Genomic DNA, 12931 nt, shown 5'->3' with positions numbered 1-12931 from the left:
GGAGATGTTGGTTGTCCAAGGCATTTTAGAATATAAGAAACCGAAAAATATAGGCATTAGAGAGGGATGTTGATTGGTTAAATGATGATATAATCGTTTTAAGACAAGAAAACAAACTGATTTTGAAACAAAGAAATAATTTCTATAACATTGCAAATGACAACTTTTTCATAGTATGGCCAAAACGATTGTATGGCCAAATGACGAAACTTTTTCATAGTAGTGATATTTCTGAACAACATCGAAACTTTTTACCATTTGTTGAGTCCAAAACAAATGTTGTTGATAATATTACTTAGGACTATGAAAGCGTTGTGTTTTCTGATTCGATGCCTAATCTATCGTACACTTATGAGATTGTTCCAACTCTAGTCTCTATATTTGGTTATTTTTGTGATTAACATTATATTATCAATTTATAATCAAATAATGGATAGTAATTATATAACCCTAAAATGTAGATTTTAAACGTATGTTTCTAAAAATAAAAACCGAATGAGAGCATAATTCTATTTCAGATCAAACACTGCGAATGTTTTCGAATGATAAATCCCAAAACTGTAAGGGTGAGATATGAAAAAGCAACCTCATTGTGGTTTCTTTATTATAAGCACCCATGATAACAATGATTACCAATTATTTTCCTAAGAATTAAACATAAAAACAAAAAGCAAATTTCCAAGTCCTCTTCTTTGATTCCATTTCCATGTGAACTGTGACACCACTGAACAGTAACCACCACTATATTCCTTTCGCCAGATAAACAAACCAAATTAATCCACAATTTAGGGTTTTTTAATCACAAGTTGTGTTTGTATACTGTAGACACAATCACCAGTAATGTCAGATTAGGGTTCTTGCTTCCAGACACAACTCTCAGAAACCACAGTTGTGGAATCAGATCGAAACCACAATTCCTTCCTTCTGAAGCTGAATTTTGACCAAACCCATCATCATTTGATTGGTATGGAAGCTTCACTTTATTTATCCTTTATTCTTTAATTAATTTATATTATTATCTTCCCTTTTTCCCCTTTTTGTGATTTTTTTATCTCTCAAGTCAGATTCGTACACCCTTCTCGTTTCTCTAATCATTGACTGTATTTGAAAATCGAAACCCACTTATTACTTCAGATTCGGTAAATGGGTTCTTTTCAGTCTTTCAAGCTTTGAAGCTTTTCTGATCTGGGTTTTGTTGGAATTTCTTATTCGTCGATCATGATCTGGAAGATGGGGTTTTGATTTGGATTTGGATTTGGATTTTGATCTGTTTTTCGTTGGAATTTCGTGAACCAGATATCTATATCAGGATCTAGGGTTACTGAATTTGATCATTTGCAAATTGCAATGGGGGGAAATGAAATAACTGTTGTAATGGAATTGAAGCTGGAAGAAGATGAGGACGAGTTCCGAAGTTGTTGTGCAGATGAGGAGGAGCTCGATGTGGAAGAAATTACGAAACAAGGTTTAAAAATTTGCACCGATGATGAATTTCTTGATGAATTTTCTGTACGAATGTTCTTCAAGGGTGTATCGATTTCAAATCATGGAAACAATGGCTTCAATGTCTCTGGTATCGGGGTTGTAATGGAAGGAGCTAACAAGGTTCCTGTTATTCAAGTGCAAAAAAAGCTTGATTTCTTTGTAGAAGAATCAGTTGCAGATTATTTGGCTTTAATGGAAGGTCTATTAGAAGCTACACAAAATAACATCAAAAGAGTATTCGCATACACCAATTCCACAATCTTATTTCATCAGGTATTGTAATTTGTATTCATTTTGGGTTAAATCAATAACTATCAAATTAATTAAGTTATTTACTTACATATATGCAACATATCTCTCAGATTACAACCGAAAAAACATTGGAAAACCCACTTCTCATGGCATTGAAGCAAAGAGTTCTAGAACATGTCACAAATCTTGATCATTTTGTTCTAAAATATGTTCCCAATGTTTTAGAGGCGTTACATCTTGCTAAAGTGGCAATTGGAATGATTCATCTTCCAATTAAAGGCGATAATTCAGTCCAAAAATGTTCAATTTGTTTAGAAGAAAAACCAACACCAATAACAATCACAATGAAATGCTCCCACAAATTTTGTTCAAGTTGCATCAAATCTCACGTTGAAGAAAAACTCGAGTCCTCTCAAGTCCCGGTTAAATGCCCTTGTGTAAATTGCCGATATTACATTTCTACCCCTGAGTTCAAATCTTTTCTTCCGGTTGTTTCTAATGCATTGTTGGAGGACACAATGAATTCGATTGGTGGAGATAAATTTTATTGCCCGTTTTCTGATTGCTCGGTTTTGCTTGATCCATGTTGTGATTTGAATGATAATAATAATAGTAATTGTGTGGAGTGTCCGGTTTGCTTGAGGTTTATATGTGTGAAATGTGGGGTGACGTGGCATGCTTCAATGAGCTGTGATGAGTTTCAAGACCGCCCTCCGGTGGCGGTAGATGGTGGTGGCGGGGTGGAGATTGGAAGATGGAGGCGGTGCGAGATGTGTGAAAGGATGATTGAATTGACACGTGATCACATGACTTGTTGGTATGCTTTTTTGTTTTTTTATTTATACTACTTTTTGGCTTTCTGTATTAAGTCGTTCTTTCTTTTTGACTTAACGAGACCAAATGACCATTTTACCCTTACATTCATATTTTCATCAATTTTAACTTGAGTTTTCAATTTAGGTGTGGACATGAGTTTTGTTATTCATGTGGGGCCCAATACATTGACAGTGAACAAACATGCGAATGTGCGATATTGGGAAGTGATGGAGGAGGAGAAAATGACGAATTTACCCTTACACAGAATATTGGTTCTGGTACTGCGATTGAGGAATGGGCATGGGATTCATGTGGATCACTTTCAAATTTGATGGATGCGTATTCAGATCAAGAAAGATCACAACTTGCATTGATTCAAAGATTTCTTGCTGGAGGATTTAGTCTTGGAGATCATCAAACATCCATGTATCAATCTCAATCTCAATCTCAATCTCCTCCACATCAATGCACAGATTCTGGATCTTCGTATCTTGATAACACCATGAAAGACCTTCATCAGCTTCCTTGGCTTGAGAGGTTTGTTTCTGTGATTAGTGACAATTATTATGAGGAGTATACTCAGTGAAGTATATTACATATTTGAAAATAGATAAAATGAAGATTTGAAAGATGGAGATTGGAGATTGGAGAAATGAAGATTCTCATTTGTATTGTATTGTAGCCATTGAATCGTGGTTAAATTAATGAATATAGTCTTCATCTTGAAGATTGTATTGAATTATTCTTGTATACTGTTCATGTTCAGTATGTGAGTATGATCTCTTCTTTTTTTGAAAATTGAAAGGAAGGATATATTACAAGAAAATGAATACAAAACACTTTCTGTGTTATCTGGATTCAAGTAACTTTTTTTTTTTAAATTGAAGTTGGGGTTTTTGAGTCGTGTATTGCCATTTGGGCATTTCAACAAACACTTGGTGGGCGTGAATGTTTTTGTTTATGTTGAGATTTTAACTGATGCACAAGCAAGCTTGTGAAGAAGTAGAGATGGAAATGGAGATACCTGAGGTAGTGTTTGTTGTTTGAATGTGTCTTGGGGGCTTGAAGCTGTATGATCATGGCAGATCTAAAGAGGCAAATCAATGGAGACGAGCAGGAGCAGCTGACTTTCATACTCATTAGAACTCGTATTTATTGTTATGGAAATTTTGGTTATATCAAATTCATATACTTTCCTTGCAACGGATCAACTTATGGGATTAAATCTAACAATGTTGGGGGGAGATCAAACTGATGAGAAATGAAAAAATCAAATTCGGCTAAAATCATCATAAAATAGATGCATGAATTTCAAAAGGTACCAAATGATCTTATAAAGCACACGTAAGAATTTCATTTTAGATCTATATCCCTTAAATTTCATTATGATTAAGCCAAAAGAAAATAGAGCGATTGTTGTATTTATTTATTTATTATTATTTTTATAATAAGGTGAGTTTTGATTTGGATTCGATCTAATCTATCCATATGCTCTCATGTTAAAAAAAAAGTAGGTTGTCTATTTAAATAAGGAGAAAAGGACGAATATAATCATATTATATATAACATAAAAACTTAAAAAGTTTATATGACATAAAAACTTCAAAAGTTGGGGAACAATATACTTCTTTCTCTTTCCTTTTTTGCCACGAAAGTTTTCTTCCTCATTTTAAGGGCACCTCAGTTCATCAGCTCATCCCTCTTTCGTCAACCCCTATCTGTTTCGATATCCCGTTCACCTCCCACCTCCACCGTCACTTGCCTCCGCTAGGGTGAGCCGATTTCCCGTTCGATCCGTTGCCATCGGTTCTCCTTCTCTAATCGATCTCCACTTCTCTCTAGAAATCAATTTACCAAAGGTCCACCTACAATCAGCCACACCCTCCTCCTGCTTCGTTCGCTAGCCCTGCCAGTGACGTCACCGTCATTTCTGATCACCGCCCACTGTTCAATGATTTTATATCAGGCAAGTTGTCTTCCCTTATTTTTTGTCAGACGGAATTCATATATGTTGGTAATCGATTACGTTGTCTTCATATTTGGGTTTATTACAAGTGCTGCAGATAAGTCGTCCGACGGAATTCTTATTTTGATTTAGTTGGTTTTTTGCTCTCCATTTTGAAGCTCACTAAAACCAAAACTAAATTATGCCCACCAAGTGTTTGTTAAAAGGCCAAATAGAGATTTTTGAATTGTTGCATCATAATTTTTTTACTCTAAGTTTTTCATGTATATTAATTGATTAAAAAGGATTTTTTAGTGGTAAGAATACTTTATCAGGAACATCTATCTTTTTGAATTTTGATTTATGTTACGGATTTTATGATACTTGCAAAATTTGCAATGGAAGTTGCTTTACTAGAATGGTTTTACAAGGATCTTGTAAGAAAATATGGACGTAAATTAAAATACCAACTTACCCTTTTGTTGAATGTTGTTGGGTGGTCTTAAAGATTTGGTTTTGAAAGGGAACATATTTAGTGATGATTTGTTTGTGTTGTAGATGTTGCAGTGTCATATAAGCACAAAGAAGTAATCAGCTATGTAAGCACATAAAACTCTTTATATGTAATTCCTTTATGTTATATATTTTCAATATTTGTTTGTGTTTGTTTAATAGCCCTAAAACATGCAACTTTAGTCCATCTTTTAAAATGATTTTATCTAATTGCTTTTAATCACTACATGCTTTTCCCCTTGCAGACTTAATATGTTACTGGATCATTTTGCTTGCTGTAAACAAAAAACGCTTTTCCCCTTGCAGACTTAATATGTTACTGGATCATTTTGCTTGCTGTAAACAAAAAACGGATTTTGCTAATCTTTAATTTGTAGTAAGCATAGAATCATGATGGTTGTGTGTGTAACAGTAAGTGATCCCAAAACTGATTCCGATACTTTTCCTTCACCATAAGCATATTAAAACTTTGATGAGCATATTTTTACTTATACACATTCAATTTTTGCTCTAAATATGGGATCAGTTTTGGGAAATTTTTCTCCAATTGATATTTGACTAGGTTTGTTGACTATCTGCACATGCTTTTATGATAATGAGCTCAATTAACTTCAAGTTATCTTTGAGTGAACTCAATTTCCATTTGTAGGTGTGGGCTGCTTTGCACTTTCCAGCTCAACTTTATGTCATTGGGCTTAGTAAATGACTCATCATTTTCATAAGGTCAGTAGTTAGTTATTAGTAGTAGTCTAGCGGATAGCAAATAGAGATTTTTGCGTAACTAGTAGTAGTAAGCAGATGCCGGTCTATTTACATACAGGTAGTTGAAAGAAATTCTATTTGAAACCAACAACGACACTGCTGTGCTGCTGAAAACCATGCACAAAATGAGAAAGAAGTATGAAGAGATTATCAAAAAATTAAAAAAAGAGATCAAACAACTCCCAGAAGATATCCATCCGTATGTCTAATGCGTGAACCTCCACAGAAAACATCTTCTGCTAATATATTTTCCTTATGTAATCATCTTTTGCAAGCTCCGTTTCTTTCATGTACTACCATCTCATCAATATTATAATATGTTTTGTTTTGTACAACAGTCTCAAAGAACCAAATAAAACAAACAACACAGCGCCAAAGACGCATGAAATTCCCTCTAGTTGACATATGGTTTATCACAAAAAATAGTTAAAAAATATCATTTTCTATAAAATAACTATTAATTTTACGATGAATCTATGCAAAATCTTGAAATTTGTTTTTTTTAGGGCTGTAATAAAATATTTAAATAAAAACATAATGTGAATCTGTTTATATTATTGCGAAAATAATATTTTTTTTATCAACTTTTCTTTCTGATGTGGATCTTCAAAAGATATTTTCCCTGTAAAAAAGAGCTTCATTGCAAAAATGAATAAATGATACGCTTAGGTTGAGATATTTAAAAGAATGTTGTAAAAATGAGAAAAAATATCTAGAAAATGTACTAATTAGTGGATGGCGAAATTATTATATCTATATTATATTAAGAAGCAATGTCTATTAAAAAGCAACGTCCGTTGAAGTTTCTATTGATGTTTTGTAACTTATACTATCTTATACGTATAAGTATAAGCAGTAAACATTTTTCAAAATAAAAATACTTTTACATAGATACAAACGATGAATAAATAAATAATTCAATTTATACTAATAAAAAACTATTGACATATTTTAATGCTAAAAATTAAGATGTAAATATTAAATATTTTTTAAAATAAACTTTCAAAATAAATACAAATGAAATGATGAATAAGTATGTAATTAAACCTATATTAATAAAAAACAATTGACATATATATAGTATTATGAATCATAAATTTTCAAATACTTTTTTGAATCACAAATTAAAAAAATGAGGTTATAGTAGACTTTTCAGATTAAATTTAGAAGTTGATTGGAAACATGTATGTTGATATCCACATGATATATTTTGGTTGCCATTTGGATTGTTACCGACAACATGTATACACTTGCTTTATGACGGTGTTTGACTGGTGCTAATGAAATTAGAAAACAATGAGAAAAATATAGACGATGTAAATTATATTATACGTATAAATATTTGTAACTTAACGTATATATTAAGAAAAAAAGAAGATAAAATAAGCTTAGTGATATCATCATAAATGATATATAACAGATTTATTAAATTAAACTTGGAAATAGATTCAAAACAATGATGATCATGATGACCATTATGTATGCAATAATAACAATAGTTAATACAAATATGCATTGGTTATACCACAAAAGGTCTACATAGAAATAATTAATCAATAAACTTAACATCAATTTGTAACATAAAAAATATGGATAAAAAGTCAAATAAATTGCATGACAAAAAAGAAATATCGTTTGACGTGGTGAACATATAATTAAATCTTCTGTTATCCAAATATAATTTTCTTAATTTTTATTTTGTCTTTAATATCGTTAGATAATAGACTTGTAATACTAAAAATAGAAGTAGATTCAAAACTTGTATGCTGATATCCACATGATATATTTGGTTTCACATTTTCATTGTCACTGACAAAATACATAGAATTATTTGTAGATGTTAAATGTTATCGATGGTTACCTTAGTTGATATATATAATAGTAACAACAATTAATAAAAAATGTCTTGGTTATGTGACATAAAAAGTGATATGATATAAAACAATGTTTTTATATATACGTTAAATATAAAAAAATGAATGACAATTAAACTAAATTGATTTGTAGATAAACAATTACCAATTGGCATGGGACATGACATTAAATTTTCTTTTATCCGAGTATTATTTTCTATGTTTGCTCCTGTTTTCATGGTCGTTTGAAGCCATATCGTATTTGTATCTTTAAACAATAATAATTCATGTAATAAAAATTTGAAAAAATGTTATAAAATTTTGAAAGTTCGATTAGTAAAATAAAGATATTATAAATTCAAATGTGTAGCTACACACAAATAATGTTAAGATATCTAAATGTGTTTTTACATGACCTAAACATAAACTGTAAACTCACATTTTTTTTATTTGTAATTGTTACATGTATAAAATATAAATTATACGTATAATATAATTGTCATATAACATATACAAATAAATATTATAGATAGATAAAATACTTAGCAAAAATATGAGAGTTTTAAAATAAATTAGATACAGAAAAGTTTAAAATCCTAGAACTCACCACTAAAATTATTATATCTCAATTTTGACAATATTATTTTATAGCATTTCATTATTTTAATATTTGTAAAAAAAAAGTTCATAATAAATGTTGTTATTGTTAGAGAAACATAAACTATTTATTATTATATTCATTTTATGGAGAAATATCCTTATGTTAAATAATAAAGGTTTCAATAATTATAGTTAATAATTGTAGTATTGATTTAAACATTTAATACAATGAATACTATATATATATATATATATATATATATATATATATATATATATATATATATATATATATATATATAATTGATTGATATTTTATTAATAAAAAAATAAAAATATCATATAATAACATGTTAAATTTAAGTAATTTAAAAATCTCACATAATCACATGTAACAAAAGTCTTAAGAAAGTGACATGTATCCAAATGATTTTATTTATTATAGTATTATTAAAAAAATTCTGTGGAGGCTTCATCAGTATGAAGGTCTTTGTTTTAAAAAAAATGTCATAATGACATGTACAGTTTTTGAGTTTTTTTTAACAAATCATATGTTTTTTTTTTTAAACAGATCATATGTTAGTGTGACTATGTTTTGTCCTTTTCTCTTAAATAATAAAATTAAATACTTTATTTTTAACTAATTAAAATATTAAACTTCCATTACATGAATCCTTACTTTAAATACCCCCATACATCATCCACTCCCTTCTCGTTATCTCGTATCTTACCAACCCACCGTCGTTAGTGCTCCACTGCCCCTTTCATTCTCTTTAAAACACTTTTGTTTCCATTTTTGTCTATTTGCTTTTTATTATTAAGCGTTTCAAAGAATTAACTAAATATATGCCTTTTATATGTTTATGATGACACCTTTTAAACGATAGTGGTTTTGTGGCCACAAGTTTGAACATATGAGCACTTCTATTGACAAGTGAATTCTCTTTATAGGGAAAAGAAGGGAAGAAAATAATAAGTGCAAGTCTATAGATTTATTACTTTAAGGACATTATAATTTATTTCTTCCATAATAACCATGACAAAATGTTATATTATGATTTAGTCATAAAGTGTAGCAACTTATGTTTTCAATTTACCATTTATTTACTCATTATTTCAAAAAGATCATTGTTATAAAAACGCCAATTCACTTTTTATCCATTCTATAACACATAGCCTTAAGTTATCTTAGATTATAGGTCAAGTCACGATTCATTTGCTACTTGACCTAATCACAATCAATGATTAATCTATACTGTTGGACCTCTTGACCATATCACGATCAATGATTAATTTACACTATCACACCAATATGATCCAGATTTGAACGTTGACAAAATAAGCAATGAGATTACGTGATTTATAAGCAATGGGATTATTTTTTGGTTTTCAAATAAAAATCGTAAAATTAATTTGCCTTGATTGTTATGGCCCGAAAAAGCCCTGAACGTTATGTAATTTTTTAGCTCTTTATTAGTTTTTTGTATATATTAATTCAGTTATTATTCAAAAATAAAAAGTAAGATGGCTCGTATTTGATTATTTCCATCAACGATAATAATATTTTCCACAATTATTTATTAATTAATTACTAAAAAAAGCATCACGTAATATTCCAACAAACTATCTTTGTTTTCCTAATAAAAAAATAATTAATAATAAGAAAAGAGTTGAGTAGAAACTAGAAAGCCTATAAAACAGGATTGAAAAGGCGTACATAAGCAATTATATTTTTTTAATAATGAAAAGTAAAAGTTAAACATACCCAAAGTTATTAATATTTTTTTCAGAAAAACCCTAAATTAATTGTAACTACTAATTTGAAGTGCCCAGTATGAAAATAGGAATGCAAAATATATAAAACTTCGTTTCGAAAAAAAAAAGTTAAATAAAAATATCGTACCACGAAATAACAAGAAATCAGTATTGCAAACTTCACTAATCACTACGCATACGAAAAATTGTTCTTTGTACCATGAAACTGTTATTATTATTATTTTTTTTTTACAAAAATCTTATTTGTTCCAATAAATTTTTTTCAAAGTTTTTTGTGATGAAGATCTTGAAATACCTTTTTGCCAAACAAATTTATATTATTAAAATCAGTATTGTTAATTGTATTATGATTTTTGAGTCCATTGATATGCACGCTTAGCAGCTTCAAGTGTATTGGAAAGTAACATGGAGATGGTAACAGGTCCAACACCACCAGGGACAGGAGTAATTGCCGACGCTTTATGCATTGCTTCTTCATAGCAAACATCTCCACAACTATTCTTTTTCTCCTGTATAAAGGGTAAATTCGTCATTTTACATGGACTTAATACTTAATATTCCTATGGCTAAGTTAAACCTTAAATAAGGACCAAAATTGAAAAAATCAACTATAGTCAGGGACCAAAAATGTAATTTACTCTAAAATAAAATTTTAAAAAAGGTACCTTGACCAACGTTGACCCCATATCAATTACCACAACCCCAGGCTTCAACCAATGACTTCGAACCAAATTTGGAACTCCAACATCTGAAACCAAAATATCAGCTTCACATGTTATTTCCTCTGGATTCTTTGTGAATGAATGCACAACGCTTACTGTAGCATGATGTCTCTGAATGTAGAAAGACATGTGATTCAGACGAATAAGAACATTAAAACAAGACAATTTGGATACAAATAAAATAAATACCTGTAATAGCAAGGAAGTGGGTAATCCAGTAATCATGCTTCTTCCAATTACCACTGCTTTCTTACCTAAAATTTCTACACTGCATCGATTAAGCACCTCAATACACCCCAAAGAGGCACAAGGAATAAACAAAGGCTCCCTTCCTCTCATTGCAAGGTTTCCCATGTTCACAGGATGAAAACCATCCACATCTTTTTCAACTTTCACTGCATTTATAATCTTCTCCTCACACAAATGCTGAATCAACAATTACATTGGGTGAATCGATTGAAATTGATTGCAAAAGAAAGGGTAAAAGAGTAATTTACATTGGGTAATGGAAGCTGGACGAGAATGCCATGGACTGATTCGTTGTGATTTAACATTGAAACAGCATCAAGAACTTCGCTTTCTGTACAGTCTTCAGGAAGCTCTGTTACTACTGAGGCAATTCCAACTTGTTCGCAAGCTTTTTTCTTGATGCGTACAAATGTGAGTGAATCTTTTCTTTTTCCCACCAATATTACGCCTAATCCAGGTACCTTATTGATTGAATTCTTCATATTAGAAACTTCAGTCGCTAATGTAGCTTTAATTTCATTGGCGATTAATCTCCCATTGATTTCTGCTGCTGTATGTTCATTATCTGTTTGACACACCAGTTTTAGGGTTAGAAAAAGGTAGATTATGTCCCCAACGAGAAAAAATCAATATGATGATGTTCATACACATGTACTTATGGAAGAGGAACTCGGTCTAGAAGACTGAAAACTCAAAATCACAGAAAACCAGTTTAATTAATCTTCTTCCTCTCAACATTTTCGAGTCTACTTTACAGCAAAAGCAGCATAGATTTATCAAATTAGAGTCCAATTTAGTGTAAAATGACAAATGTTCACCACTAATGTTTACATAAATCCATAACCTTGGTGTATTTTGCAAATGCGACTCCAATTTTGGAACTGAAAACGTATGAACAACCAAAGGCCCAAAGCCAATCGAGTAATCGAAGGTATTAAGAGTTAAGAGCTACCGATTGAGATATAGGAGCGAGGATTTCTTACAGTCGTGTGTAAGATGTGAAGAAACCCCAGACGTCGATGGAGAGGTACACCATATATCAGGGCGGTCTAGGCAAACAAGAGGCGTCAGAGAAGACGAACTGAACGACTTATTGGCCAGTATGCGCCATGAAAGAGCTAAAGTACCTCGCATCACAAATACTTAGGAACTGGTATTATCAGTCAAATCGAAGACGGAAGAACACGAGAATCGACTCCATTGCTGATACAGTGATATGAAGAGAATCAAATTGAAGCTGCATCATGATGACGACGTGTAGGATCCAGGTGAAATGGGTCTCACAGGTGTCCTCCCTTTACCTTTTTGGTTATTAAATTAATAAATATTAATAATTTATCATGTTTGATAGTTGGTACAATAAAGTAGTACTTGTAAAATAATGAATATTTCATGTTAAATATTTAGTAGAATATATAAATATATCTAATATAAAAAGGAATAATGACAACTCCAGAAATGCTCCATGTTACTCTGTTTTCTTTAGATCTAGAGCCCAGTATTTTTGCAAAAGTACTTGTACAAAATTAGTTAAGCAAACAATTAAGAACCAAACATAAATAACAACTTAAAATTAATTCTCAAAGAAGAGTCTATTTGAATCATATTTGATTAACCAATAAACACCAACCAAATAGGGTTTCGACTTTACCTTAAATTGTAATGGAGATCTTTTGGTATAGAAACCAAAGATTAAATTATATATATTCTATATAGTTATCACACGAGCAATGTGAACAGTTGGTATACTCCAATCAACAAAACAAGACAAAGCCATATTTCTTCCATGCTTCCTTATAGTTGACAATCTCAATCAAAAGGAGAAGGGGGGCAACACCAACATCGTGTAAGGGAGATGGGATGCAGTTAGAGTTTAGAATTTAGGGTTTTAGGTGAATTGTTTCCAAGAAGTTATAATTATATCTTTATAATTCTTATAAAATGGGTCATCCAAAGGT

At 30.8% G+C, this 12931-nt stretch overlaps 2 protein-coding genes across 3 annotated transcripts; one reads left to right on the top strand and one right to left on the bottom strand.

Annotated features, from left to right (window-relative positions):
• Positions 1-637: 637 nt before the first annotated feature.
• LOC145159828 (RING/U-box superfamily protein) lies at positions 638-3404 on the top strand. 2 transcript variants are annotated; one of them, XM_079078871.1, is made up of 4 exons: positions 638-964; positions 1297-1758; positions 1848-2554; positions 2698-3404. In XM_079078871.1, the coding sequence occupies exons 2-4, from the start codon at positions 1348-1350 to the stop codon at positions 3137-3139; spliced, it is 1560 nt and encodes a 519-aa protein (XP_078934997.1). In that variant the 5' UTR covers positions 638-964; positions 1297-1347; the 3' UTR covers positions 3140-3404. The 2 variants fall into 2 exon arrangements, with proteins under 2 accessions (XP_078934997.1, XP_078934996.1); XM_079078870.1 differs by having other exon boundaries at positions 1135-1758.
• A 6894-nt stretch (positions 3405-10298) lies between these two features.
• LOC145156657 (bifunctional protein FolD 1, mitochondrial-like) lies at positions 10299-12264 on the bottom strand. Its single transcript, XM_079075944.1, has 5 exons — positions 11957-12264; positions 11222-11538; positions 10914-11150; positions 10668-10835; positions 10299-10511 (listed from the first exon to the last, which is right to left on the bottom strand). Exons 1-5 carry the CDS (start codon positions 12105-12107, stop codon positions 10347-10349), a joined length of 1038 nt encoding a protein of 345 aa, XP_078932070.1. The 5' UTR covers positions 12108-12264; the 3' UTR covers positions 10299-10346.
• Between the last annotated feature and the right edge of the window lie 667 nt (positions 12265-12931).

Source organism: Lactuca virosa, chromosome 2, assembly GCF_052849685.1.
Source record: "Lactuca virosa cultivar CGN04683 chromosome 2, Lactuca_virosa_CGN04683_v6, whole genome shotgun sequence".
Lineage (NCBI taxonomy): Eukaryota > Viridiplantae > Streptophyta > Magnoliopsida > Asterales > Asteraceae > Lactuca > Lactuca virosa.
The sequence above is the reverse complement of the archived record's forward strand: the minus strand, read 5'-3'. Positions and strand labels throughout refer to the sequence as shown.

Excerpts from the sequence above, each read along its gene's own strand:
- LOC145159828 (XM_079078871.1), top strand. The coding sequence starts at position 1,348 with ATGGGGGGAAATGAAATAACTGTTGTAATGGAATTGAAGCTGGAAGAA. Across the intron at positions 1,759-1,847 it reads CCACAATCTTATTTCATCAG|ATTACAACCGAAAAAACATT; the intron begins GTATTGTAATTT and ends CATATCTCTCAG. Across the intron at positions 2,555-2,697 it reads CGTGATCACATGACTTGTTG|GTGTGGACATGAGTTTTGTT; the intron begins GTATGCTTTTTT and ends TTTTCAATTTAG.
- LOC145156657 (XM_079075944.1), bottom strand. The coding sequence starts at position 12,107 with ATGCGAGGTACTTTAGCTCTTTCATGGCGCATACTGGCCAATAAGTCG. Across the intron at positions 11,151-11,221 it reads TCCAGCTTCCATTACCCAAT|CATTTGTGTGAGGAGAAGAT; the intron begins GTAAATTACTCT and ends TTGTTGATTCAG. Across the intron at positions 10,512-10,667 it reads TGGGGTCAACGTTGGTCAAG|GAGAAAAAGAATAGTTGTGG; the intron begins GTACCTTTTTTA and ends CCCTTTATACAG.